The sequence below is a fragment of the Artemia sp. Qi Xiang Cuo genome, chromosome 9 (assembly GCF_049724085.1).
Source record: "Artemia sp. Qi Xiang Cuo chromosome 9, ASM4972408v1, whole genome shotgun sequence".
Taxonomy (NCBI): Eukaryota; Metazoa; Arthropoda; class Branchiopoda; order Anostraca; family Artemiidae; genus Artemia; species Artemia sp. Qi Xiang Cuo.
In genome coordinates this window covers 37,737,574-37,763,690 of record NC_142802.1, presented here as the reverse complement: position 1 = coordinate 37,763,690, position 26,117 = coordinate 37,737,574, and the positions used below count along the sequence as shown (strand labels likewise).

The window sequence follows — 26,117 nt, the reverse complement described above, 5'->3', positions numbered from 1 at the left end:
TCCTGCTACGATATATTCAGTATTCTTCAAAGGCACATGTTTGCAAGGGCTAGGATGTGGTTCTTAAATTGGACATTTAGTTCCCAGTATTCACTAGCATAGAAGAGAATGGACATTACGTTGCTATTCATGAGGCGGACCTTCAAACTCATTAAGCATTTCCTACTGAACCAGATAGGTTCCAACTTATTAAGAGCCGATGTAGATTGTCCAATCCTCCTCTTGATTTCGTTGGGAGTTATAACCATTATACCATTTGAATCATTATATACATATATATATATATATATATATATATATATATATATATATATATATATATATATATATCCTTTATCCAACTCCCAAGGTACTTAAATTCATTGACTGGTTCAACTGCTTTATTTTTGCATTTCAGTGTCGGCGGAGAGTCAGAGTAATCCTGCTCTTTGTATTACTGGTATTGAATGTAAGCCCCACGCGTATTCGCATTTTTTGTGCACACGCAATATCTACTATCTTCATAGAGTACAATTATCACTTTCACTAGTTTATCAGGTACTCCGTAATAATTCAAAATCTTCCATAAAATATTTCCATCAACAAAATCGAAAGCCTTTTCAAAATAAATGAAAAACATGTGTATTTTTTTGTACAATTCCATGGACTCTTCGACCATTAGTCTAAGAAGGAAAATAAAATAAGATAGTGAAACCTACGAAGTTAAAAGCCATGTTGCTCTTCTCTGAGGTGAGTCTAGCGCTATTCTTAGGCTTAGTAATATGACTGTAGCTAGTATCTTACTAGGCACAGACTTTAAGTGGATATCTCTATACTTATCACAGATTAGCGATCGCCCTTCTTGAAGAGTTCGACTAGTATGCCCAATCTTTTAGGTCAATCAGTAGGTCCAATCTTCGGGACTTTTTCGTTATTCCAGATGACCACTAGGAGAGCAGTCACAACAGTTATGCAGGCTCGAAGAGAGCGACTAAATGATTTAGCGTTAATGAGCATAGTAAGCGAATAATCAGAAGAATCAATTGAGATGAGACAATTAATAATTTTGTTGAGGCTAAAGTAAGAAACGTCAGATATGAATAAACAGAAATGTTTGTTAATAATTGAATATTTTGTTAAAATTTGGCCTGAAAATTTTGGGAGACAGGGGGGAGGGCCCTAACCAAGATTTTGCCCCGGGCGCGAGAGGCCGGAACCACCGCTGGCGAAGGTCCTTGCTTGACAACGGTCTGCTTCGAACAAGCAAAGTGTTTGTATTTATCTTGTGTAATATTTTTTCCATATTGTTTTGCGAATGAGACCACGTCTGAAAAAGTTCCCCCGATATCTTTATCTTTGCCTTGCAGCTGCAAGTTAAGGGTTTTTAGCTTTTCGGTTATGTCTACAAGAAAAGCGAGATCTCGCACCCAAACCGGATGTAGTAGCTCGAAGAATGATTCACCTCGTTCTTTAAAAAACTCCACCAAAGCAGTACAGAGGTGCCGCTTCAACTAAAGCGGTCGAAGTGGTATAGTGGCTTTTTGAAAGCACAATACGTACGGTATCCATAGTAACCAAAATCAAAATTATTATGCAGATATAAGAAGCACTGCCAATCGGGTTCGATTACGTTGCCATTTCTAATCCCATTGGATTCCCCACTGCGAAATACTACTACTAATAATAATAACAATTCACCGCAGCACCAAGCCACCTGAGGCCAACACAGGTACGGACGCTCCACCTCAATCCCAATCTGTTCAAAGTCTCCCTCTTTCAACCCTCCCAGGAAGTTCCCGTCTTCTTTATATCATTCTGTACAGCATACTCCCACCGGAACCGCGGACAACCCGCTTTCCCTGTAGCCCTAGACGGTGGACCAAAAAGGACAATCTTCGGCAATCTGTCATCCTGCATCTGCCCAACGTTCCCTAGCCATGTCAACCTTTCTCCTATTATAGCCTAGGAAGTGGGATTGAGCCACACTTTTCGCACAGCCTACTGTTTGAAATACAGTCAGTCAGTCGGGTACCCAAAACAATCCGTATGCAATTTCTCTGGAAAATATCTTGCAAATCTTCCTCCGCTTTTCGGAGCGCCCGTGCTCCACAGCCATATTTGACCACTGTCATCACTGTAGCTTCCAATATTCTATAACGTTTATAGACTTATCTCCTATTCTTCCAAACTTTTTTTTTACTGGGAAAAAAACACTCTGAACCTTGGCTATTCTACTTTTAACATCTTCAGTGCTCCCACCGTCTTTACTAATAATACTACCAAGGTAAATGTCGCTGTCCACCTGATCAATCTTTTCGTTACCCAACGTCACCTTTTCATCTTCACTTATTCCTAGCCTTAGTGACTTAGCCTTCTTAACATTATTTTTTCAAACCTATTCTAGCACCTTGAACTCGCAAAATCTCCAAAGGCTCATTCATTTTGCTCACACTTTCATCTAGGATGCTTAAATCGTCAGCATAATCTAAGTCCACGAGACTTCTTCCTTCCCATTTGATTCCGTGGTCTCCCATTGTGCTCCTTAAGATAAAGTCATTCACAATAATCCATATAAAGGGGAATAGAACACAACCCTGCTTAACTCCTGATTTAATACGAAACCAGTTGCTAACCTCATGTCCTACCTTAACTGCAGCAGTGTTATTCTCGTACATAGCACTAATCCCTTTAATGTATTTGTCTGGGATACAATACAAGGATAAAACCTTCGTTAAAGCTCTTCTATCAACAGAATTGAACATTTGCTCATAATCTATAAAACTGAGGAACAAAGGTGTTTGATAACCCAGGCACTTCTCAATTATTAACCTAAGAGTGAAAATTTGGTCGAAACATCCTCTACCTTTTCTAAAACTGCACTGTTCTTCTCTTAAAACTTTTTCTACAGCATCTCTGAGTCTAAAAAGTATCATATTACTAAGTAATTTGTTACCTACAGAGACCAGACTAATGCCTCGATAATTATCACATTCACTCTTATCACCTTTCTTATACAGTGGTTTAATTAAGGTTCTCCTGAAATCGCTAGATAAACCCCTTATTCAAAAATGATATTCATAATCTTCAGTAACTTATTTCTAACCTCAGAGCCACCATATTTAAGAAACTCATTTGCCACACTATCAGGTTCTGGGGCCTTATTACTTTTTAATCCTTTTAGTACTGTCGCTAATTCTTCCTCACAAAACAAATCTTCCTTCACATCCAAGGTATCCCAAATTCTTCATTCTCTTCTATATCTTTTCCTGTAACTCTATCTCGGTTTAGCACAATCCCAAAATGTTCTGCCCATCTCTCTTTACCTCTTTCCTTATCACAATTTGTGCCTCTGTTCCTATCTTTAACTAGCACAAGTCTGGGTTGACTACTCCCTCTCAATTTATTAACATGCCAGTGCAATGCTTTACTATCATGCCGTCTAGCTGCAACTTCCAGATTCTCGGCAATTTTATTCATGGCCTCCAACTCACACCTCCTTAGTTCATATTTTAATGCTTTCTCCTCTTTTCTTACATTCGCTTTATTTTTATATGATCTATCAGTCAGATAATGCTTGTGCAAGCCCCTTCTCCTCTCTATTAAAAATAAAGCTTTTTCACTAATATTCCTGGTTGCGCTCCTAACTTTCTTCCCTAAGACACCATCCGCAACCTCACAAACTGTTTTCCAAAAATTATTCCATCCATCTTCCACATTGTAAAATTCTAAACTCTCAAGTTTAGTACTCAACTGTTCCTGGAATGTTCCTCTCAAATTCTCATCTAGGAGTCTACCAACGTCATAACTTCCCGGGAGGTAGTTACCCTTCCAAAATTTCAGCTTTAAATTTATCCTAGGCACTACTAGATGGTTATCTTTAATTTTAAGATCAATAACAGCACTCTTATATACCCTAGTATCTTGTATTGATCCTGCCAGTCTTCGGTTTACAAGAACATAATAAATAAGGCTTACTGTCTTACCAACTCGTGAATATCATGTTAAATTATGGGCCATTTTATGACCAAACACCGTATTGGTTATAACTAGATTGTTATACCTACAAAATTGAACAGTCTGTAGTATTACTGTTTTCTTTTCCTATACCAAATTTAATTAGGCTAGGATACCATCTATCCCTATTTGTACCGATCTGGGCGTTAAAATCTCCTAATTACCATATTTCTACCTGGGACCCTGCCTATTTGCTCCTGAAAAAACAAAGCGAATATTTCGAGAGGACAAACGCCTCTCTTCTTTAGCGCGAAACGAAACGATGTATCAATAAAAGCCAAAAATTAAAAGAATAAAAACCAACTACCTAACAACCATAAAAGCGAGTTATTCGCCAATATCCACAATTTGCACAAAATCCAAAAAAACATGAACTTCCATCGACGGATACTAGCAAACAAATGACAAATGAAAGGAATCAATTCATTCACTCGAAAAAACAAAACGAACCAGCAATTAAATAAGTTGGAAAACTATGTCGTTTGATTTAGGATTTTAATTAAGGCATTTCTTGCAGACACACTTTGAGACCTAAGGGGTTGTTCAAGTGTTTGATTAGATGACTGGGAAAGTGGTTCAAGGTTTATTTCAGGGATTACTAACGTATCGGCTTCTCTTTTTAGGAAACCGAAATATGACTCGTTTATTCTTAAATCACCGGAATCTCTGTTTAGAGCTAGACCTAAATGTTTGTATTTATAAATTTCAACAGCTTCTCTGTAGTGCTGGACTATACCTTTGTCATTCGAAATAAGGCTAGCTTGATTAAACAAAATAGTATGGTCTGGTTTTTCAAAAATGTGTTCTGCAAGGGCAGAGTCAAAATTTTCTGGTTTTTTTCCGCTTTTTAAGTGTATTATTAATTAAAATAGAGTGCTGGGTTAATCTATCTGTTAGTCACTGATTTGTTCTTCCGATATACCAAAGACCACACGAACAAGGAATTCTGTAGACACCGGAGTTTTCACCTATCGGTATAGGGTCTTTACCTTGATAAATTTGGGACCTGATAGTTTTTCTGGGTCTATAATAAGTGTAAATGTTATTTTTCCTTAGATTTTTTGAAATGTGGTCTGAAATCCCTTTAATGTATGGGAGACCAAGATAAACTGAATTTTCCCTTTGATTTGTGTTTTCTGTGGTTTTTGTGATTTTGATTTGTTTTTTCAGTATCGTCATTTGGCCTATAAAACCCCCATTTTTGCTCGTTTTTCTTTCTTTATGTGATGTCAGGCCAATGTGGTTTAAGAAATTATCTTATTTGCTCCTGTAACTGTAAGTCAAATTCATCTGAGTCAATAGTTTCTCCGTCAGTCGGTTCTACAGAGGCATATACTACTATGACTGATGCCCTGAACTTTTTAGTCATAAAACGAGCGATTAGTATTTTATTATTAATACCTTTCCAGCCTAAACGAGACTTACCAGTTTCCTTATTCATCATGAGCCCTACTTTCTGTCTATGTACCCCATCCTTTCTGCCTGAGTAAACAAATCCTATATCACCTAATTTCATGCTTCCTACCCCTGGGATATGAGTTTCTGAAACTACTAATAAGTACAGTTCAAATCATTTGAATTCGTCAGTCAAAATGTCGATACGATAGTTGTATTTTAACGTCGTAACATTCCAAGTTCCAATTTTCATGTTCTTTACATCACTGAAATTATCTTGGCCTCAGGAAAAGCAATGGTCCTGGATACCAGTGCAGGTAGGGGGCCAACACATTTTCTCAAGTCTACACCGAAGAGCTTAAGCTGGCTTAGAACCAGACAGTAAGAAGTCCCTGGGAACTCCAGTATGAAAGAAGGCTTTGTGCAATCCTGGGCCCATCTTGGTCACAACATAGTTTTCAACCGTTGGCGATGCTCTTCTATCAACAAGAGTCGAAATCCTGCACAGAGTCTCAAACCTATTACCTCTGACTCGTTATATATTCATGCCTACAAATATTATGCTACTACGGGGAGGCAACCCATAGTAGATAAATTAGCTAGGAAGAGGTTTTATAGCCCAAAAACGCCCGCCAAAACAGACCAAGCCCAGAAGAATTATCCATTAATGAGAATCCCGTGCGAATGGTGTCTTATTTACTAGGCTATAATTTCCTCGAAAGGCACCCCTCCTCAAGCGGGAATATAGTTGACCGCAAGGTCCCCAGTCTTGCAGGTACCCAAAAGAGTCGAGGCAACCCTTTGCAGAGGCCGTTGTCCATAGGCCTGGATCTTGCACCCTGACACAGTTGTCCTCCTATAGAGAATCCACTTCGAAATGGTAAAACAAAATACAAAAAAAGGATATTTTTCCAGTATGGAGAAAACACAAGATAAATAAACTAACCTCTCAATAAATGAACCGTGACTGAATGGTAGATGCGTGGGTTACTAGTTCTGTTTTTGTTTCGTGAGTCATAGGTTTGAGATGAGTAACATAAATCAGATTAGTCACCCTATGTACTGTGTTTGACAATTCCCGCGTACATCCAAAAAGTTCCCTGCAAGCTACCAGTAGATCGCAATCGAAGTTTTGGCAATTTTTGGGTTATGATACTTTCTATAGAATACGCCATTCGGGTTAGCAACCACCCATTATTGATACGAGCGCTACGCCATTTCTCTATGACAATTTTTTATAAAAAAATGTCAGTTTTCCTACTTTAAAAATCAAAAGGTAGAGAATCAAAACTTTAAATAGCCGAAAAGGCATTTTTCGCCAAAAAATTAAGCCAAGTTTAATTTTTTTTTTTTAGGTGGACCAAAGCCCCTTTAAGTGTTAAATTTATTTCATCTCAGTAACCATCAAAAAATTTATTTCCCGCAGGTTTTGCATCACCCTCAATAGTTATCTAATATTTTGAAAATTGGTCTATTTGTGAAATATAGGAGAAAAACAAAAATACCATTTCGCCATTCTAAAGAGTGTAAGTAGTAGTAACCCTAAAGTAGTAACCATTAATTGAAATATATCATCAGATTATTTTCATTGTCATTCGTGGACTTGTGCGGCGTTCGTTTTTTTTTTTTTTTTTTACATCAACTCAATAAAAAAAAAAAAAAGAAAAAAAAAAAAAGGTGCAACTGAAAAAAATCTCAAAAACCAGACCTGACCGGAAAATAGGTTGTAGTAAATTTCACAGACAAAGTGTAAATTAATGGTAAACTCATGTTAAAACAATTCATAACTGTAAAGTATCAAACTTGTGTTGATCTGTGTTGCCAATCTTAATGCTACATTATAATGTGACAACGTAGAAGCACAGAGGACTCAGAGCTAGAAGACATTAGAGTGTCATTAAAAATAAACATAGTGACATTAAGAATCAAGATGGCTGGAAAGGACTAATGAAAGTAAGCTAATTGTGTTATATATAATGATATCAGTTCCTGGAAATTTCGGCAGTTTTGATTTTTCAAAGCTATAATTATAAAGGAGAAATTTTTTTAATACACTTAGTTTTCAGTGAAGAGCAAATGACCTTTAGAAGATTTAGGTAATGATTCATTCAAAACTCATTCATTTTTGTTTATGTTCCTTTTGCAATTCATTTATTTATAGCAGTAACTGTTTTCTTTATGTTTGATGTAATTATTTAATTTAACTTCCGTTCGTTTGGATTTCGCTTATTTATTGATAATAGCTTCAGTTCATTTTAAGTTTGAACTATTATAAAACTTTATTTCCGTTCTTTTTAGGACTTTTCTTTAAAACTTCTTCTTTTACTTTTCTTTAAAAAACTTCTTTTTTTTTCGCTAATATTCTTTAAAATCAAATAATGAAAGGGCAACTTGCCTATCAACTGATACACCAAGTAAAGGGGGCATCTTGTATCTATCCCTAGCATTTGCTTTTAACTCACTGTTTAAGAATCATCTCTAGAATCATCGCAACTAAATAGGAAAATACAATAAAAAAGAAAATAAATAAAACTCAACTTTAACGACAGCCAAATCGTCTATTACACACTTGAATATTCAATTTTAGTTGAACTCGTTTCCGAAGGAGATTGGGTAAATTCTAATTACATCCCTGCTTGGAAATCCACAGCGACATTAAGACCCGGTTTATCATGAGAGTTTACAATGATTGCTTGCTCCTTATTGGTTAATAATATGGCAATACCGAGCAGGAAACAATGAAAAAAAATAATAATAATAAAAACGATTTTCTTATTGCAACAGTTTACATTACAGAACTACATTTAGTCCGAAATTATAGTTTCTGCAGGAAATTTATGGCTTATAGTGAGAAAAATGTTGGAAATTGAAAATCTTTCTTGTTTTTTTAAAAAAAGTCCAAGAACTGCAAAATGAAAATTTCCCCACAATATAATGGTCGATTCAAAAAGGAAAATCTGCTTTCATTTTCAGTGCATTGCATTTGTATACAAAAACCTTGAATGATTAAATTTGTTATTCTCAAAATACCAAAGAAAATGTGAAAAAATGAAACCAACATTTTTTAGCCTTTTCATTCAGAAACTGTCAAAAAAATTGGCACAAAATCACTTATGTCACGACTGTTATTCATAATGTCTTGGCATAAGATGAAAGCATTAACTACAAATTACGATGGCTAACCTTAAATACCTATCTTTGATTTTACTTAAATTAATGGCCAGGAAAATGGAATAAGACAGTACTTGCCGAGAACTTTCAAAAATTAGATACTTAGTTGGTTTTGATTTTCACATCCCAATCACGCTATCTAGCCAAAATTTTATGGTGTTTACTTATACATTTAAGTATACAAAATGTGAATAAGTATGTTCAAATTTTACCCCAGTCAAAATGGCTAAATCAAAAAATCAATCAATAATAAGAAAAAAATGAATATTATGAACATAAAAACGTTCTAAAAAGGAAAATAAAAGAAAAGAAAAAAGGAGAAGCGAAGATGAATTTAATAGTTTGGGCTTCTAAACAGCTCATACTTCAATTCTAGCCAAAAGACTATGACAACTTAACCGAAGAAGTACTGCTGCTCAGCTTATGTGCAAAGCTTTAGCTTTGAAAAAAAAAAAAAAAAAAAACTCCGCGGGCAGAGCCTAAGCAAAAATTGTAAAAACTAAAAAGACATGGTGACGGTATTACAGCATGGTGACAGATATCAAAATTTAAAATACCGAAAAATCAGATTTATGCAAAAAACAACTAAAACCACAAATATACTAAGATCGTGTCTCAATTTGGCTTTTTATATAAAAACCATTAAAACTATTGACTTAATTTTTCCTTTTGGAATGATTCCAAATTAAATTTTCCAGCAAACAAGTTTTTACCTGGGATTGGGCATCAGCAACAGTCTGACTTGTTGTTGGAGGTCCTTGAGGAGAGGCTGGTATTCCATACATCAGCAAGCCAAGATACGTCGTAATTTGACGATATGCGTCAATTCTAATAAAATTAAGGTAAAAATAACATTGCATCGTTTAAACAGAGATGGGGCGAAAAGAAAAAAAAATTAAAAAACGACTCCGCCTTTACATTTAGAGAAAAATATCTGTCCCTGATAGCGAAAGATTCAAATTCAAATTAGTCAAATTACATGAAACATGAAAATATAGGTTATCTAAAGCGTCAATATTAATTATTTCTAAGGACCGTGAATACATATATATATATATATATTATATATATATATATATATATATATATATATATATATATATATATATATATATATATATATATATATATATATATATATATATATATATATATATATATATATATATATATATATATATATATATATATATATATATATATATATATATATATATATATATATATATATATATTATATATATATATGTATATTATATTATATATATATATATATATATATATATATATATATATATATATATATATATATATATATATATATATATATATATATATATATATATATATATATATATATATATATATATATATATATATATATATATATATATATATATATATATATATATATATATATATATATATATATATATATATATATATATATATATATATATATATATATATATATATATATATATATATATATATATATATATATATATATATATATATATATATATATATATATATATATATATATATATATAGAAAAAAATTTATTTTCTTCTTATTTATATGATTTTAAGAAAGGTCCCTTGGCTACAAAAGTACAAAAAATAACCTTGATTGGCAGTAATGACCCATTATATGGAGGTTTCTGAGTATTAAGGAAGTGTTCGATTCACTGGAAATAATTCATCAGTTTTTTGTTCTAAAATTTGCAATGTTATTCAGAGTTAGACCTTTTTTATCATACAGAAAAAAATAGGCTTAAGAAGAGCGATGGTAGGTTATTAGATAATCTCATATCAGAAGATAGCTTACGGACATACACAATAAAATACCTAAGATTTTCTTCTGAATCTGCGTTGTTTGAATTATAATATCGAAAAAAAAAACACACATCAACTGTAGTTTGTCAGATGTAGGTTTCTTTTATAGGGGTCCTCTTGGTCCAAGGACATAAAAAATATAAGTTTCGGGTCAACTGAAAAAAATTTTTGGCCCTTTTCGGGCCCGGATTTCGGAGGGTCACTTTCCCCAAAACCATGGTGGTATATTAGGTTCCTCTTGGTCCAAGGACTGACGTCTGTAAATTTCGAACAGATCGGGAGCAACAAGTTCACTGGCACATTTCTGGGCCTCCTGATTTCCTCTCCCTTTCCATTAAAGCATTTCCTGAATCCGCGTTGTGTTTGAATCATCAAATCCAACTTGTTTAAGAAGAGCGATTGTAGTTTATTACATAATCTTATATCAGGTGATACCTTACGGACAAACACTATAATATACACCAGGTTTTCTTCTGAATCTGCGTTGTTTGAATTATCATACCGGAAAAAACACATCAACTATAGTTTGTCACATGTGAGTTTCTTTTAGCTTTTGTTTTCTTATTTGATATAGCATTAGTTTTCTTCATCTATTTATGTTATTTTCTTGTATGTGTTAACTGTTTAATCTAGTTTTTATTCCATTTTTCTGTATTTTTTCCGTTGATAAAGGCTAGAGAATATGAAGCCGAATGTTTAGCCTTATATGTATAAAAATTATTTTATTCTCAACATTCACTGTCTGAATAAAAGGTTTTTCCAGTTATTATATGTTTATTTGGTTTTTATTATTATAACACAAATATGACAATACCTTACAAATATAAACAGAATGTCTTCGTTGATTTCTTGATAAATTGTAGAAAATTGGTGAACATTTTCAACTATCTTTCTCCCCGGTTATCCCTCTAAGTATATGATACTATATTGAGATCATGTTCTGTTACACTGAGTTTGAAACACTTATTCATGCGAATCAGCAATTTTCGGACCCTGTCTCAAAAATGAGGCTCAACATTGTTGAACTTCCAGAAAATTACGGTCACAAAGATTGGCATACCTTTAGAGATGATAAGTGTGCTTAAAAAAAAAAAAAAAATCCAAAGAGCAAAAACCCATATTTTAATCATTAAATTAGATTTTATATCGTATTTCATGTGCATTCTTGTTTGTATTTTATTTAGAACAGCAAATTAATTAAAAATTTCAAAACAACATAATTCCTTGCCTAAAACTTTTGTTAAATAAGTAGAAAAAATAGTACCCGGTAAGGAAAGCGTAAATGAGCATCCAGTTCAGAGAAAAAGCCAACAAGAGTAGAGGGAGGGGTACTATTTCAGGGCGTACAAGACCACACACCCATTTCTAGGCCAATCAGAGATGTTTCTAGGCATAATGCACACGAAAGGGAATGACATCAGACCTTTACTTCCAGGAATTTTAGAAAATGAATTGTCAGATTACAGATACTCGTACAAGAGAAGTAGATCTAAAAATAGTCTGTGACGCTGGGTGAACATCAAATTGTTTCTTCTTCCAAGGAATTTGGCATGAGATTATAGCGTGAACATGGATAACACAAAGAATATATTTATTCTGAATCTGTTCAACGCGGGAATTTTAAATGTGTCAATGCACAGTTGCCAAAACAAAGGAACCGTCAGAGATTAATTGACATTTTAGGGGATTATTTGGGCGAAACAGATTGAGTCATTTTAGGGAATTATTTGGGCGAAAGAGATTGAGAGGGATTAAGAGAGATCGAGAGAGGTGATAATAAGGGTACTATTTTCCTCCCCTAGGTATAATTTCGGAGAGTTGTTAAGGAAGTTTGGCAGAGGTGAATCCTATATTATCGAGATATCTTTAGCGAAGAAATGTGTATTTTAGAGAATACAGCCCAGACATCTGAAACAGTATGGTGGGTATAAGGTTATAAAAGTTCTAGGTTTCAGGAGATTTTGTTTAAATGACTTCTTCCCATTTGATATTCCCATTTATTTGATTGAAACTGTTTAATAATAATAAAAATAAGGGTACTATTTTCCTCCACTAGGTATAATTTCAGAGAGTTGTTTAGGAAGTTTGTCATACGTGAATCATATATTCTTGAGATATCTTTAGCGAGAAAATATATATTTTAGAGAATACAGTTCAGAGGTCTGAGGCAACATGTTGGGCATAAGCTTGCTGTTCTTTTCAACTAGATATAGTTTCAGTGAGTTGTTAAGGAAGTTCGGCATAGGTGAATCCTGTATTATTGAGATATCTTTTGCGAGGAAATATATATTTTAGAGAATACAGCCCAGTGATCTGAGGCAGTATGGAGGGTACAAGGTTATAAAAGTTCTATTTTTGAGGAGATTTCTGTTAAATGACTTCTTTTTTTAACATTCTCGTTTATTTAATTGAAACTGTTTAGTAACAATAAAAAGAAGTATACTATTTTCCTCCCCTACGTATAATTTCAGAGAGTGGTTAAGGAAGTTTGGCAGAGGTGAATCCTATATTATTGAGATATCTTTAGCGAAGAAATGTATATTTTAGAGAATACAGCCCAGAGATCTGAAACAGTATGGTGGGTATAAGGTTATAAAAGTTCTAGGTTTAACGAGATTTTGTTTAAATGACTTCTTTTTTGAATATCCCTATTTATTTGATTGAACCTGTTTAATAATAATAATAATAGGGGTACAATTTTCCTCCATTAGGTATGTTTTCAGAGAGTTGTTAAGGAAGTTTGGCATAGGTGAATCCTATATTATTGAGATATCTTTAGCGAGGAAATATGTATTTTAGAGAATACAGTTCAGAGGTCTGAGGCATTATGGTGGGTACAAGGTTATAAAAGTTCTATTTTTGAGGAGATTTCTGTTAAATGACTTCTTTTTTTAACATTCTCGTTTATTCAATTGAAACTGTTTAGTAACAATAATAATAGGGGTACTATTTTCCTCCACTAGGTATAATTTCGGAGAGTTTTTAAGGAAGTTTTGTTTAGGTGAATCATATGTTACTAAGATCTCTTTACCAAGGAAATATATATTTTAGAGAATACAGTTCAAAGGTATGAGGCAGCATGTTGGGCATCAGCTTCCTATTCTCTTGAAATAGGTATAGTTTCAGAGAGTTGTTAAGGAAGTTTGGCATAGGTGAATCCTATAATATTAAGATATCTTTAGCGAGGAAATATATATTTTAGAGAATACAGCCCAGTGATGTGAGGCAGTATGTTGGGCATAAGATTGACATTTTTCTCCACTAGGTATAATTTCAGAGAGTTGTTAAGGAAGTTTGGCATAGGTGAATCCTATATTATTGAGATATCTTTAGCGAGGAAATACATATTTTAGAAAATACAGCTCAGAGGTATGAGGCAGCATGCTGGGTAGAAGGTTATAAAAGTTCTATTTTTGAGGAGATTTCAGTTAAATGACTTCTTTTTTTAACATTCTCGTTTATTCAATTGAAACTGTTTAATAACAATAAAAATAAGGGTACTATTTTCCTCCTCTAGGTATAATTTCAGAGAGTTGTTAAGGAAGTTTGTCATAGGTGAATCCTATATTATTGAGATATCTTTAGCGAGAAAAAATATATTTTAGAGAAAACAGTTCAGAGGTCTGAGGCAGCATGTTGGGCATAAGCTTGCTATTTTTCTCATATAGGTATAGTTTCAGTGAATTGTTAAGGAAGTTTGGCATAGGTGAATCCTATATTATTGAGATATTTTTAGCGAGGAAATATATATTTTAGAGAATACAGCCCAGTGATGTGAGGCAGTATGTTGGGCATAAGGTTGACATTTTTCTCCACTAGGTTTAATTTTAGAGACTTTTTAAGTAAGTTTGGTATAGGTGATTCCTACATTATTGAGATATTTTTAGCGAGGAAATATATATTTTAGAGAATACAGCCCAGTGATGTGAGGCAGTATGTTGGGCATAAGGTTGACATTTTTCTCCACTAGGTATAATTTTAGAGAGTTGTTAAGTAAGTTTAGCATAGGTAAATCCTACATTATTGAGATATCTTTAGCGAGGAATTATATATTTTAGAAAATACAGCTCAGAGATCTGAGGCATTATGGTGGGTACAAGGTTATAAAAGTTCTATTTTTGAGGAGATTTCTGTTAAATGACTTCTTTTTTTTAACATTCTCGTTTATTCAATTGAAACTATTTAATAATAATAATAATAGGGGTACTATTTTCCTCCACTAGGTATAATTTTAGAGAGTTGTTAAGGAAGTTTGGAATAGGTGAATCATATATTCTTGGGGTATCTCTAGCGAGGAAATATATATTTTAGAGAATACAGCTCAGAGGTATGAGGCAGCAAGTTGGGCACAAGCTTCCTATTTTTCTTATCTAGGTATAGTTCCAGAGAGTTGTTAAGGAAGTTTGGCATAGGTTAATCCTTTATTATTGAGATATTTTTAGCGAGGAAATATATATTTTACAGAATACAGACCAGAGATCTGAGGCAGTATGTTGGGCATAAGGTTGACATTTTTCTCCACTAGGTATAATTTCAGAGAGTTTTTAAGTAAGTTTAGCATAGGTGATTCCTATATTATTGAGATATCTTTAGCGAGGAAATACATATTTTAGAAAATACAGCTCAGAGGTATGAGGCAGTATGGTGGGTACAAGGTTATAAAAGTTCTATTTTTGAGGAGATTTCAGTTAAATGACTTCTTTTTTTAATATTCTCGTTTATTTGATTGAAGCTGTTTAATAATAATAAAAATAAGGGCACTATTTTCCTCCACTAGGTATAATTTCAGAGATTTGTTAAGGAAGTTTGTCGTAGGTAAATCCTATATTCTTGAGATATCTTTAGCGAGGAAAAATGTATTTTAGAGAAAACAGTTCAGATGTCTGAGGCAACATGTTGGGCATAAGCTTGCTATTTTTCTCAACTAGGTATAGTATCTGTGAGTTGTTAAGGAAGTTTGACATAGGTGAATCCTGTATTGTTGAGATATCTTTTGCGATGAAATATATATTATAGATAATACAGCCCAGAGATGTGTGGAAGTATGTTGGGCATAAGATTGACATTTTTCTCCACTAGGTATAATTTCAGAGAGTTGTTAAGGAAGTTCGGCATAGGTGAATCCTATATTATTGAGATATTTTTAGCGAGGAAATATATATTTTAGAGAATACAGCACAGTGATCTGGGGCAGTATGTTGGGCATAAGGTTGACAATTTTCTCCACTAGGTATAATTTCAGAGATTTTTTAAGGAATTTTGGCTTACGTGAATCCTATATTATTGAGATATTTTTTGCGAGGAATTATATATTTTGGTGAATACAGCTCAGAGGTCTGAGGCAGTATGGTGGGTACAAGGTTTTAAGAGTTCTATTTTTGAGGAGATTTCAGTTAAATGACTTCTTTTTTTAACATTCTCGTTTATTTAACTGAAACTGTTTAGTAACAATAAAAAGAAGTATACTATTTTCCTCTTTAGCGAGGAAATATGTATTTTAGAGAATACAGTTCAGAGGTCTGAGGCAGCATGTTGGGCATAAGCTTGCTATTCTTTTCAACTAGGTATAGTTTCAGTGAGTTGTTAAGGAAGTTCGGCATAGGTGAATCCTGTATTATTGAGATATCTTTTGCGAGGAAATATATATTTTAGAGAATACAGCCCAGTGATCTGAGGCAGTATGGTGGGTACAAGGTTATAAAAGTTCTATTTTTGAGGAGATTTCTGTTAAATGACTTCTTTTTTTAACATTCTCGTTTATTTAACTGAAACTGTTTAGTAACAATAAAAAGAAGTATACTATTTTCCTCCACTACGTATAATTTCAGAGAGTTGTTAAGGAAGTTTGCCAAAGGTGAATCCTATATTATTGAGATATCTTTAGCGAGGAAATATATATTTTAGAGAATACAGTTCAGAGGTCTGAGGCAGCATGTTGGGCATAAGCTTGCTATTTTTCTCAACTAGATATAGTTTCGGAGAGTTGTTAGCCCCACTTCTTTTTTGAATATTCCAATTTATTTGATTGAAACTGTTTAATAATAATAAAAATAATGGTACTATTTTCCTCCAATAGGTATAATCTCAGAGAGTTGTTAAGGGAGTTTGGCATAGGTGAATCCTATATTATTGGGATATCTTTAGCGAGGAAATATATATTTTAGAGAATACGGCCCAGTGATGTGGGGCAGTATGTTGGGCATAAGATTGACATTTTTCTCCACTAGGTATAATTTCAGAGAGTTGTTAAGGAATTTTGGCTTAGGTGAATCCTATATTATTGAGATATCTTTAGCGAGGAAATATATATTTTAGAGAATACAGCTCAGAGGTATGAGGCAGCATGTTGGGCATCTGCTTGCTATTTTTCTCAACTAGGTATAGTTTCAGTGAGTAATTTTTCATAAAAGTAAAAAAAAATTTCTGTCTGAAGTAGGAAGTTTTCCTTAGCACTAACAAATTTTCTCTTCGAAGTAACAGCATTTTCCCTTAACAGCTACAAACTTTTACTTAACGCACTCAAATTTCCCATGGAAGTAACAGTTATTTTCTTAGCAATAAAAAATTTCTTTTAATACCACCAAGTTTTCCATCAAAGATAACAAATTTCTCATAGAAGTAACAATTTTTCGTCAGTGATAACAAGTTATCTGTTAGAAGTAACAAGTTTTCTGTCAAAGATACAGTTTTTTTCTTAGCAGTAACAAATTTCTTATAATAGCACCATGTTTTCCATCAAAGATAAAAAATTTCTCATAGAAGTAACAATTTTTCGTCAGTGATAACAAATTATCTGTTAGAAGTAACAAGTTTTCTGTCAAAGATAACAAAACTGTTCTTAGAAGTAACAGGTATTTCGTTAATGATAACACATTATTTGTTAGAGGTAGCAAGTTTTCTGTCAAAGATACCAAATTGTTCTTAGAAGTAACAGGTATTTCGTTAGTGATTACACGTTATCTGTTAGAAGGGATCTGTTAGACAGGTTATCGTGCCCCAGCCATTTAAACATTTGCCTCTCAATTACTTGGACTATCTGTCTTGGCTTTTCTCTGTCTACAATTAGCCATGTCTTGATGCAACCTATGCAACCTACTGCAAAATACTCGATAACTTCAATTAAGACTGGACGGACCCGATTCCGTTGATTTTGACCCGCCCCGTACCGGTCCGGCCATACTAGTCCGGCCATCGGCCGCAGCGGCCATGATCGTCGCAGCGGTACGTCGCCAAACCGCCCACCCCAGCGGCACCGTGCCCGCCGCAGCGGTTCGCCCCTTACGGCCCGGCCTTCGGCCGCAGCGATATATGTTAGAAGGGATCTGTTAGACAGGTTATCGTGCCCCAGCCATTTAAACATTTGCCTCTCAATTACTTGGACTATCTGTCTTGGCTTTTCTCTGTCTACAATTAGCCATGTCTTGATGCAACCTATGCAACCTACTGCAAAATACTTGATAAATTCAATTCAAAATCAACGGACCGAGTCCGTTGATTTTGACCCGCCCCACTGCGGTCCGCCCCTACCGGCCCGGCCTTCAGCCGCACCGGCCATAATCGTCGCCAAACCGCCCACCACAGCGGCGCAATGCCCGCCACAGCGGTTCGACCCTACCGGCCCGGCCTTCGGCCGCCGCGGCACGGGTAGGGGACGGCCGTTGCGGTGGGCGGCTCGGTGGCGGCCGAAAAGAGTGGAGGGCCCCGAAAAATTAATAAAATAATGACCATTCTAAGTGATTTGACATCCCTATGAGAGAAACGACAGAATAGTGTCTTTTGAAAAGTATTGCTTAATATTGGGGTATTCTCAGACTTTGATATAAGTTCTGTTAACCTATCTCAGATTCTAATATATTCCCTACGAGCCTTCTAGCAGTATAACATCATAATGAAAAAATTGTTACTTCTAAGAAAAATTTGGTATCTTTGACAGAAAACTTGTTACTTCTAACAGATAACGTGTTATCAATAACGAAATATCTGTTACTTCTAAGAACAATTTGTTACCTTTGGCAAAAAACTTGTTACTTCTAACAGATAACGTGTTATCATTAACGAAATACCTGTTACTTCTAAGAACAGTTTGTTATCTTTGACAGAAAACTTACTACTTCTAACAGATAATTTGTTATCACTGACAAAAAATTGTTACTTCTATGAGAAATTTTTTATCTTTGGCGAAAAACATGGTGCTATTATAAAGAATTTGTTACTCCTAAGAAACAACATGTAGATTCTAAGAGAAATTTGAGTGTGTTAAGTAAGTTTATTAGTATTAAGGAATAAGTTGTTACTTCGAAGAGAAAATTTGTTAGTGGTAAAGGAAACTTGCTACTTCTGACAGAAAACTTGTTATAATAACTAAAAAATTGTTTCTTCTGGGAAAAATTTGGTATCTTTTACAGAAAACTTGTTTCTTTTATGAGAAATTTGTTATCTTTGACGGGAAACTTGGTGGTATTAGAAGAAATTTGCTATTGTTAAGAAAATACCTGTTACTTCTATGAGAAATTTGAATGTGTTAAGTAAAAGCTTGTTAGTATTAAGGTAAAATGTTGATACTTCGAAAAGAAAATTTGTTAGTGTTAAGGAAATCTTGCTACTGAAGTGAGAAAACTTGTTATCATAACAAAAAGTGTTACTTCTAAGAAAAATTTGGAATCATTTACAGAAAACTTGTTACTTCTAACGAATAGTTTGTTAACATTGACAAAAATTGTTACTTTTAAGAGAAATTTATTATCATTGACGGAAAGGTTGGCTCTTTTAGAAAAAAATGTTACTGTTAAGAAAATACCTATTACTTCTAAGTGAAATTTAAGTGTGTTAACTAAAAGTTTGTTAGTATTAAAGAAAAAGTTGCTACTCCGATGAGAAAATTTGACAACTCTCTGAAATTATACCTAGTTAGTATTAAGGGAAAATGTTGATACTTCGAAGAGAAAATTTGTTATTGTTAAGGAAATCTTGCTACTTCTGTCAGAAAACTTGTTATCATAACAAAAGAATGTTACTTCAAAGAAAAATTTGGAATCACTGCCATAAAACTTGTTAATTCTAAAGGATAGTTTGTTAACATTGACGGAAAATTGTTACTTTTAAGAGAAACTTATTATCATTGACGGAAAAGTTGGTAATATTAGAAAAAAACTGTTACTGTTAGGAAAATACCTATTACTTCTAAGATAAATTTTACTTTGTTCAGTAAAAGTTTGTTAGTATTAAAGAAAAAGTTGTTACTCCGATGAGAAAATGTGTTAGTGTTAAGGAAAACTTGCTACTTCTGACAGAAACTTGTTAACATAAACGAATTTTTTTTTACTTCTATGAAAAATTACTCACTGAAACTATACCTAGCTCAGAAAAATAGCAAACTTATGCCCAACATGCTGCCTCATACCTCTGAGCTATATTCTTTAAAATCTGTATTTCCTCGCTAAAGATATCTCAATAATACAGGATTCACCTATGCCAAACTTCCTTAAAAACTCTCTGAAACTATACCTAGTGGAGTAAAATAGTACCCTTATTTTTATTATTATTAAACAGTTTCAATCAAATAAATGGGAATATTCAATAAAAGAAGCAGGGCTAACAACTCTACGAAACTATACCTTGTTGAGAAAAATAGCAAGATTATGCGCGACATGCTGCCTCAGACCTTTGAACTGTATTCTCTAAAATATATATTTCCTCGCTAAAGATATCTCAATAATATAGGATTCACCTATGTCAAACTTCCTTAACAACTCTAAAAGTATACCTAGTGGAGGAAAATAATACCCTTATTTTTATTATTATCAAACAGTTTCAATCAAATAAACGAACGAGAATATTCAAAAAAGAAGTCATTTAACTGCAATCTCCTGAAACCTGGAACTTTTATAATCTTATACCCACCATACTGCCTCCTATCTCTGGGCTGTATTCCCTAAAATAGTGTTTTTTGAAAAGTATTGCTTAGTATTGGGGCATTCTCAGACTTTGATATAAGTTCTCTTAACCTATCTTAGTTTCTAATATATTCCCAACGAGCCTACTAGCAGTATCACATCATAACAAAAAATTGTTACTTCTAAGAGAAATTTGGAATCATTAACAGAAAACCTGTTACTTCTAATGGATAATTTGTTAACATTGACGAAAAATTTTTACGAGGAAAATAGTACCCTTATTTTTATTATTATTAAACAGTTTAAATCATATGAATGGGAATATTCAAAAAAGAAGGCATTTAACAAAAATCTCCTGAAACCTAGAACTTTTATAACCTTATACCCACCGAACTGCCTGAGATCTCTGGGCTGTATTTTCTAAAATATATATTTCCTCGCTAAAGATATCTCAATAATATAGGATTTACGTACGACAAACTTCCTTAACAACTCTCTGAAATTATACCTAGTGGAGGAAAATAGTACCCTTATTTTTATACTTATTAAACAACTTCAATCAAATAAATGGGAATATTCAAAAAAGAAGCGGGGCTAACAACTCTCCGAAACTATACCTAGTTGAGAAAAATAGGAAGCTTATGCTCAACATGCTGCCTTAGACCTCTGAACTGTATTCTCTAAAATATATATTTCCTCGCTAAAAATATCTCAATAATATAAGATTCAGCTATGCCAAACTTCCTTAATAACTCTTTAAAATTATACCTAGTGGAGGAAAATAGTACCCTTATTTTTATTATTATTAAACAGTTTCAATCAAATAAACGAGAATATTCAAAAAAAAAGTCATTTAACAGAAATCTTATGAAACCTAGAACTTTTATAACCTTATACCCACCATACTGCCTCAGATCTCTGGGCTGTATTCTCTATAATATATATTTCCTCGCTAAAGATATCTAAATAATATATGAATCACCTATACCAAACTTCCTTAACAACTCTCTGAAACTATAACAGGGGAGAAAAATACCAACCTTATGATCATCATGCTGCCTCAGACCTCTGAGCTGTATTCTGTATAATATATATTTCCTCGCTAAAGATATCTCAGTAATATAGAATTCACCTATGCCAGACTTCCTTAACAACTCTCTGAAATTATACCTAGTGGAGGAAAATAGTACTTTTATTTTTATTATTATGAAACAGTTTCAAGCAAATAAATGGGGATATTCAAAAAAGAAGCGGGGCTAATAGCTTTCCAAAAAGATACCTAGTTGAGAAAAATAGCAAGCTTATGCCGAACATGCTGCCTCATCCCTCTGGACTGTATTCTCTAAAATATATATTTCCTCGCTAAAGATATCTCAATAATATAGGATTTACCTACGACAAACTTCCTTAACAACTTTCTGAAATTATACTTAGTGGAGGAAAATAGTACCCTTATTTTTATTATTATTAAACAGCTTCAATCAAATAAATGGGAATATTAAAAAAAGAAGACATTTTACAGAAATCTCCTGAAACCTAGATCTTTTATAACCTTATACCCACCATACTGCCTCAGCTAAAGATATCTCAATAATATAGGATTCACCTATGTCAAACTTCCTTAACAACTCTCCGAAATTATACTTAGTGGAGAAAAATAGTAACCTTATTTTTATTATTATTAAATAGTTTAAATCAAATAAATGGGAATATTCAAAAAAAAAGTCATTTAACAGAAATCTCCTGAAACCTAGAACTTTTATAACCTTATACCTACCATACTGCTTAAGATCTCTGGGCTGTATTCTCTAAAATATATATTTCCTCGCTAAAGATATCTCAATAATATATGAATCATTTATACCAAACTTCCTTAACAACTCTCTTGAGAAAAATGCCAACCTTATGATCATCATGCTGCCTCAAACCTCTGAGCTGTGTTCTCTAGAATATATGTTTTCTCGCTGAAGATATCTCAATAATATAGGATTCACCTATGCCAAACTTCCTTAACAACTCTCTGAAAATATACCTAGTGGAGAAAAATAGTACCCTTATTTTTATTATTATTAAACAGTTTCAATCAAATAAATGGGAATATTAAAAAAAAAACGGGGCAAACAAGTCTCCGAAACTATACCTAGTTGAGAAAAAGAGCAATCTTATGTCCAATTTACTGCCTTATACCTCTGAACTGTATTCTCTAAAATACGTATTTTCTCGCTAAAGATATCTCAATAATATATGATTCACCTATGACAAACTTCCTTAACAACTCTCCCTTATTAAATAGTACCCTTATTTTTATTGTTATTAAACAGTTTCAATCAAATAAACGGGAATATTAAAAAAGAAGTCATTTGACCGAAATCTCCTCAAACCTAGAACTTTTATAACCTTATACCCACCATATTGCCTCAGATCTCTGGGCTGTATTCTCTAAAATATATATTTCCTCACTAAAGATATCTCAATAATATAGATTCACCTATACCAAACTTCCTTAACAACTCACTGAAACTACACATAGTTGAGAAAAATAGCAAGCTTATGCCCAACTTGCTGCCTCAGACCTCTTAACTTTATTCTCTAAAATAGATATTTCCTCGCTAAAGATACCTCAATAAAATATGATTCACCTATCCTAAACTTCCTTAACAACTCTCTGAGATTATACCTAGTGGAGGAAAATAGTACCCTTATTTTTATTATTATTAAACAGTTTCAATCAAATAAATGGGAATATTCAAAAAAGAAGTCATTTAACAAAAATCTCCTGAAACCCAAAACTTTTATAGCCTTATACCCACTATACCGCCTCAGATCTCTGGGCTGTATTCTCTGAAATATATATTTTCTCGCTAAAGATATCTCAATAATATAGGATTCACCTATGCCAAACTTCCTTAACAACTCTCCGAAATTATAACTAGTGGAGGAAAATAGTACCCTTATTTTCACCTCTCTCAATCTCTCTTAATCCCTCTCAATCTGTTTCGCCCAAATAATCGCCTAAAATGACTCAATCTGTTTCACCCAAATAAAACCCTAAAATTTCAATTAATTTCTGACGGTTCCTTTGTTTTGGCAACTGTACATTGACACATTTAAAATTCCCGCGTTGAATACATTCAGAATAAATATATTCTTTGTGTTATCCATGTTCACGCTATAATCTCATGCCAAATTCCTTGGAAGAAGAAACAATTTGATGTTCACCCAGCGTCACAGACTATTTTTAGATCTACTTCTCTTGTACGAGTATCTGTAATCTGACAATTCATTTTCTAAAATTCCTGGAGGGACAGGTCTGATGTCATTCCCGTTCGTATGTATTATGCCTAGAAACACCTCTGATTGGCCTAGAAATGGGCGTGTGGCCTTGTACACCCTGAAATAGTACCCTCCCTCTACTAACAAGATTGCTAAGCTAAATCTTTCGACATAACATAAAACATGTCTCTTAAGAGATCTGTCTTATAGCAGGTATTGCGCTGCAAGAACTCTGTAGCCAAATTTAAGTGTCATCAAAGCTCCATGATATCCAAACTTCATATTACTCTTTTTTCCCTGAATTAGTTAAAAGAAACGTTTTCCAAAAGAAAACTTTTACAAAGAAGAGTAAAGAGCTAAATCTAACCTTAAAATGATCAAAAATGAAGTCATATAATAATAATTCGAACTTAAAACAAGAGGAATTACTGATTAAAGATACATTACAGATATTCAATAATTTGTTGTACATTGGTTCCCTCTTGGTCCAGAGATTCAGGGACTTAAGGTCGTAACTAACAAATTAATCAGCCACAAACAGTTTTTTGGCCTATCATTAGGTCCCCCAAACATCCTTCTCTTTTCCAACTAAGTATTTGGTCCCAGTAACCCTGGCATCGATTCTTGAAATTTTCAAGCTGATCGGAAGAGTGTCGTGGCTTTTTTAGGCCCCATATTTGGGGGATGGGGATTACTCTAACTAAAAAAAAATATTGTTTTCATTTTATCGGGTCACAATTCCAAGGAAGGCAGGTTTTCTATCCTATTTTCTCTTGTGTACTAGGGTAATCATGGTCCAAGGGCTTAACGATTCAAGTTTCAAGCCGACTAAAAAAAAAAAACTGAAAAAATTGAGTCCAATAAGGCTTTAACCCCAGCGACTTCCCCCCGCCCCCCTTATTGGTCCAGGGGCTTAAGGTTTTAGGTTTCGAGCCATTCGGAAAGAAAAAGTTTTCGGTCTTTTTTTAGCCTTTCTCGAGCCCCGCTTTCTGAGAAACCAGCCATTTTTTTTCTTTTTTCCTTATGCATTTTGGTCCCCTTAGCCCAAGGACATACAAATATAAGTTGTGAGTCAATTGAAAAAAAAAGTTTTTGGTCCTTATAGGATCCAGTTTTTGGAGGAATCCTTTCACTGAAACCATAGTTGCATATTAGGTTTTTCTTAGTCCAAGGACTGACATCTGTATGTTTCAAACAGATCAGAAGCAAAAAGCTTATTGGCCCATTTCTGGGCCCCCTGATATCCTCTCCCTTCCCAATAAAATATGGGATCCTCTAGGACAAAAGAAAGATACCTGAAATTTTCAAGGCAATCGGACATCAGTGATCAAAGACGCCCTCCAATTTCTACTACCAAAGCCACCTGTCAACAACTTGATATTTGCATAGTTTACGGCCCTTGTCCTAGGGATTGTAGGGGTCATGTCGTCGCTGGCGACATATTTATGAACTCTTTGACAATTTTGAACAAAATAGCTATCTCAAAATTTGGATCAGATGTCGGGGGGTGTAGGTGGCCAGGTAGAAAAAATGGCACGAGGAGGGAACTTGTTGCCCTTCAACCAATTTGACCTTTAAAAAGGGCACTAGATCTTCTAATTCCTATTAGAATGAGCCCATTCCCTAGCTTCTTAGACAACTCCTTCCATACAAACCGGTCAGGTAAAAATAAAAAAAATAATCCGTTGAAGGGACATAGCTTTTTACTAACGCAACGCCAAAAAATGCACCTCTGACAGAGTTCAAAGACCATAGCGGCTCTTGCGAAGACGAGTATGGGACATGATTCTAGCATCAGAACCCTGCTTAATACTACCATAACTAGCATGGTTCTACTAACAGCTAATTCTGAAATCCCATTAAAAAAGAAAGAATGAATGGCTTTAATGCTTCTATAGGTACTCTAAAACATATAGGTATTCTATTATACTCTAAACAATGCCAGTTAATAAAAAAAAAAGATTTGTTTAAGCATCAGAATCTTGACATGAAAAGCTCTAGTTTTTCCACCATGTCACATAACCCCTTTTGAACTACCCTTGTCACGTATTTATACTGCATCAAACTAAAAGTGCAAAGTGAAAATTTAAGCGTCAAGTCTGCTAAGAAAAAAGAGTGACAGCTACCTGTTCCAAATTGTTGGATGCTACACATTTTTTAGTAAGTAAATCTTATGTAGATGGTAGGATATCATATGATAAAGTTAAAGATGTAATATGACAAAATTTCGAAATCCAAATTTTGAGAATCACTGACAATACAAGACTAAATAATTTCTTAGATCACACTGCCTTTCCATTCACAGAATTTAAAAAATCAAAATATAGAAAGAAACCGAGTATAAAATTTAAACAAAGCAGTGGAAAAAACAAACAAACAAACTTTAAATAATAAAAATCCGAAAATTTTGACTCCACGACCGGGAACCTTTATCACCGAAAAGAAAAAATGAATTAAGCTAGATTAAACACAAAATTAAAAAAAAAAAAAAAAATAAATAAAACTCGCATATTTATAACCTCTAAATATCACTGAACCATTCATTACAAATATC

The 26,117-nt window shown here is 33.7% G+C and overlaps 1 protein-coding gene across 5 annotated transcripts in view; it reads right to left on the bottom strand.

The window, feature by feature from the left end:
• The window catches only part of Nup154 (nuclear pore complex protein Nup154), a 170,765-nt gene that overhangs the window by 24,888 nt on the left and 119,760 nt on the right, over window positions 1–26,117 (bottom strand). For all 5 annotated transcript variants that reach the window (XM_089094519.1, XM_089094521.1, XM_089094520.1 and 2 more), the window contains exon 18: window positions 9,273–9,387. In XM_089094519.1, the coding sequence (XP_088950645.1) occupies window positions 9,273–9,387 (115 nt within the window). The remainder of the gene's footprint in view (window positions 1–9,272; window positions 9,388–26,117) is intronic.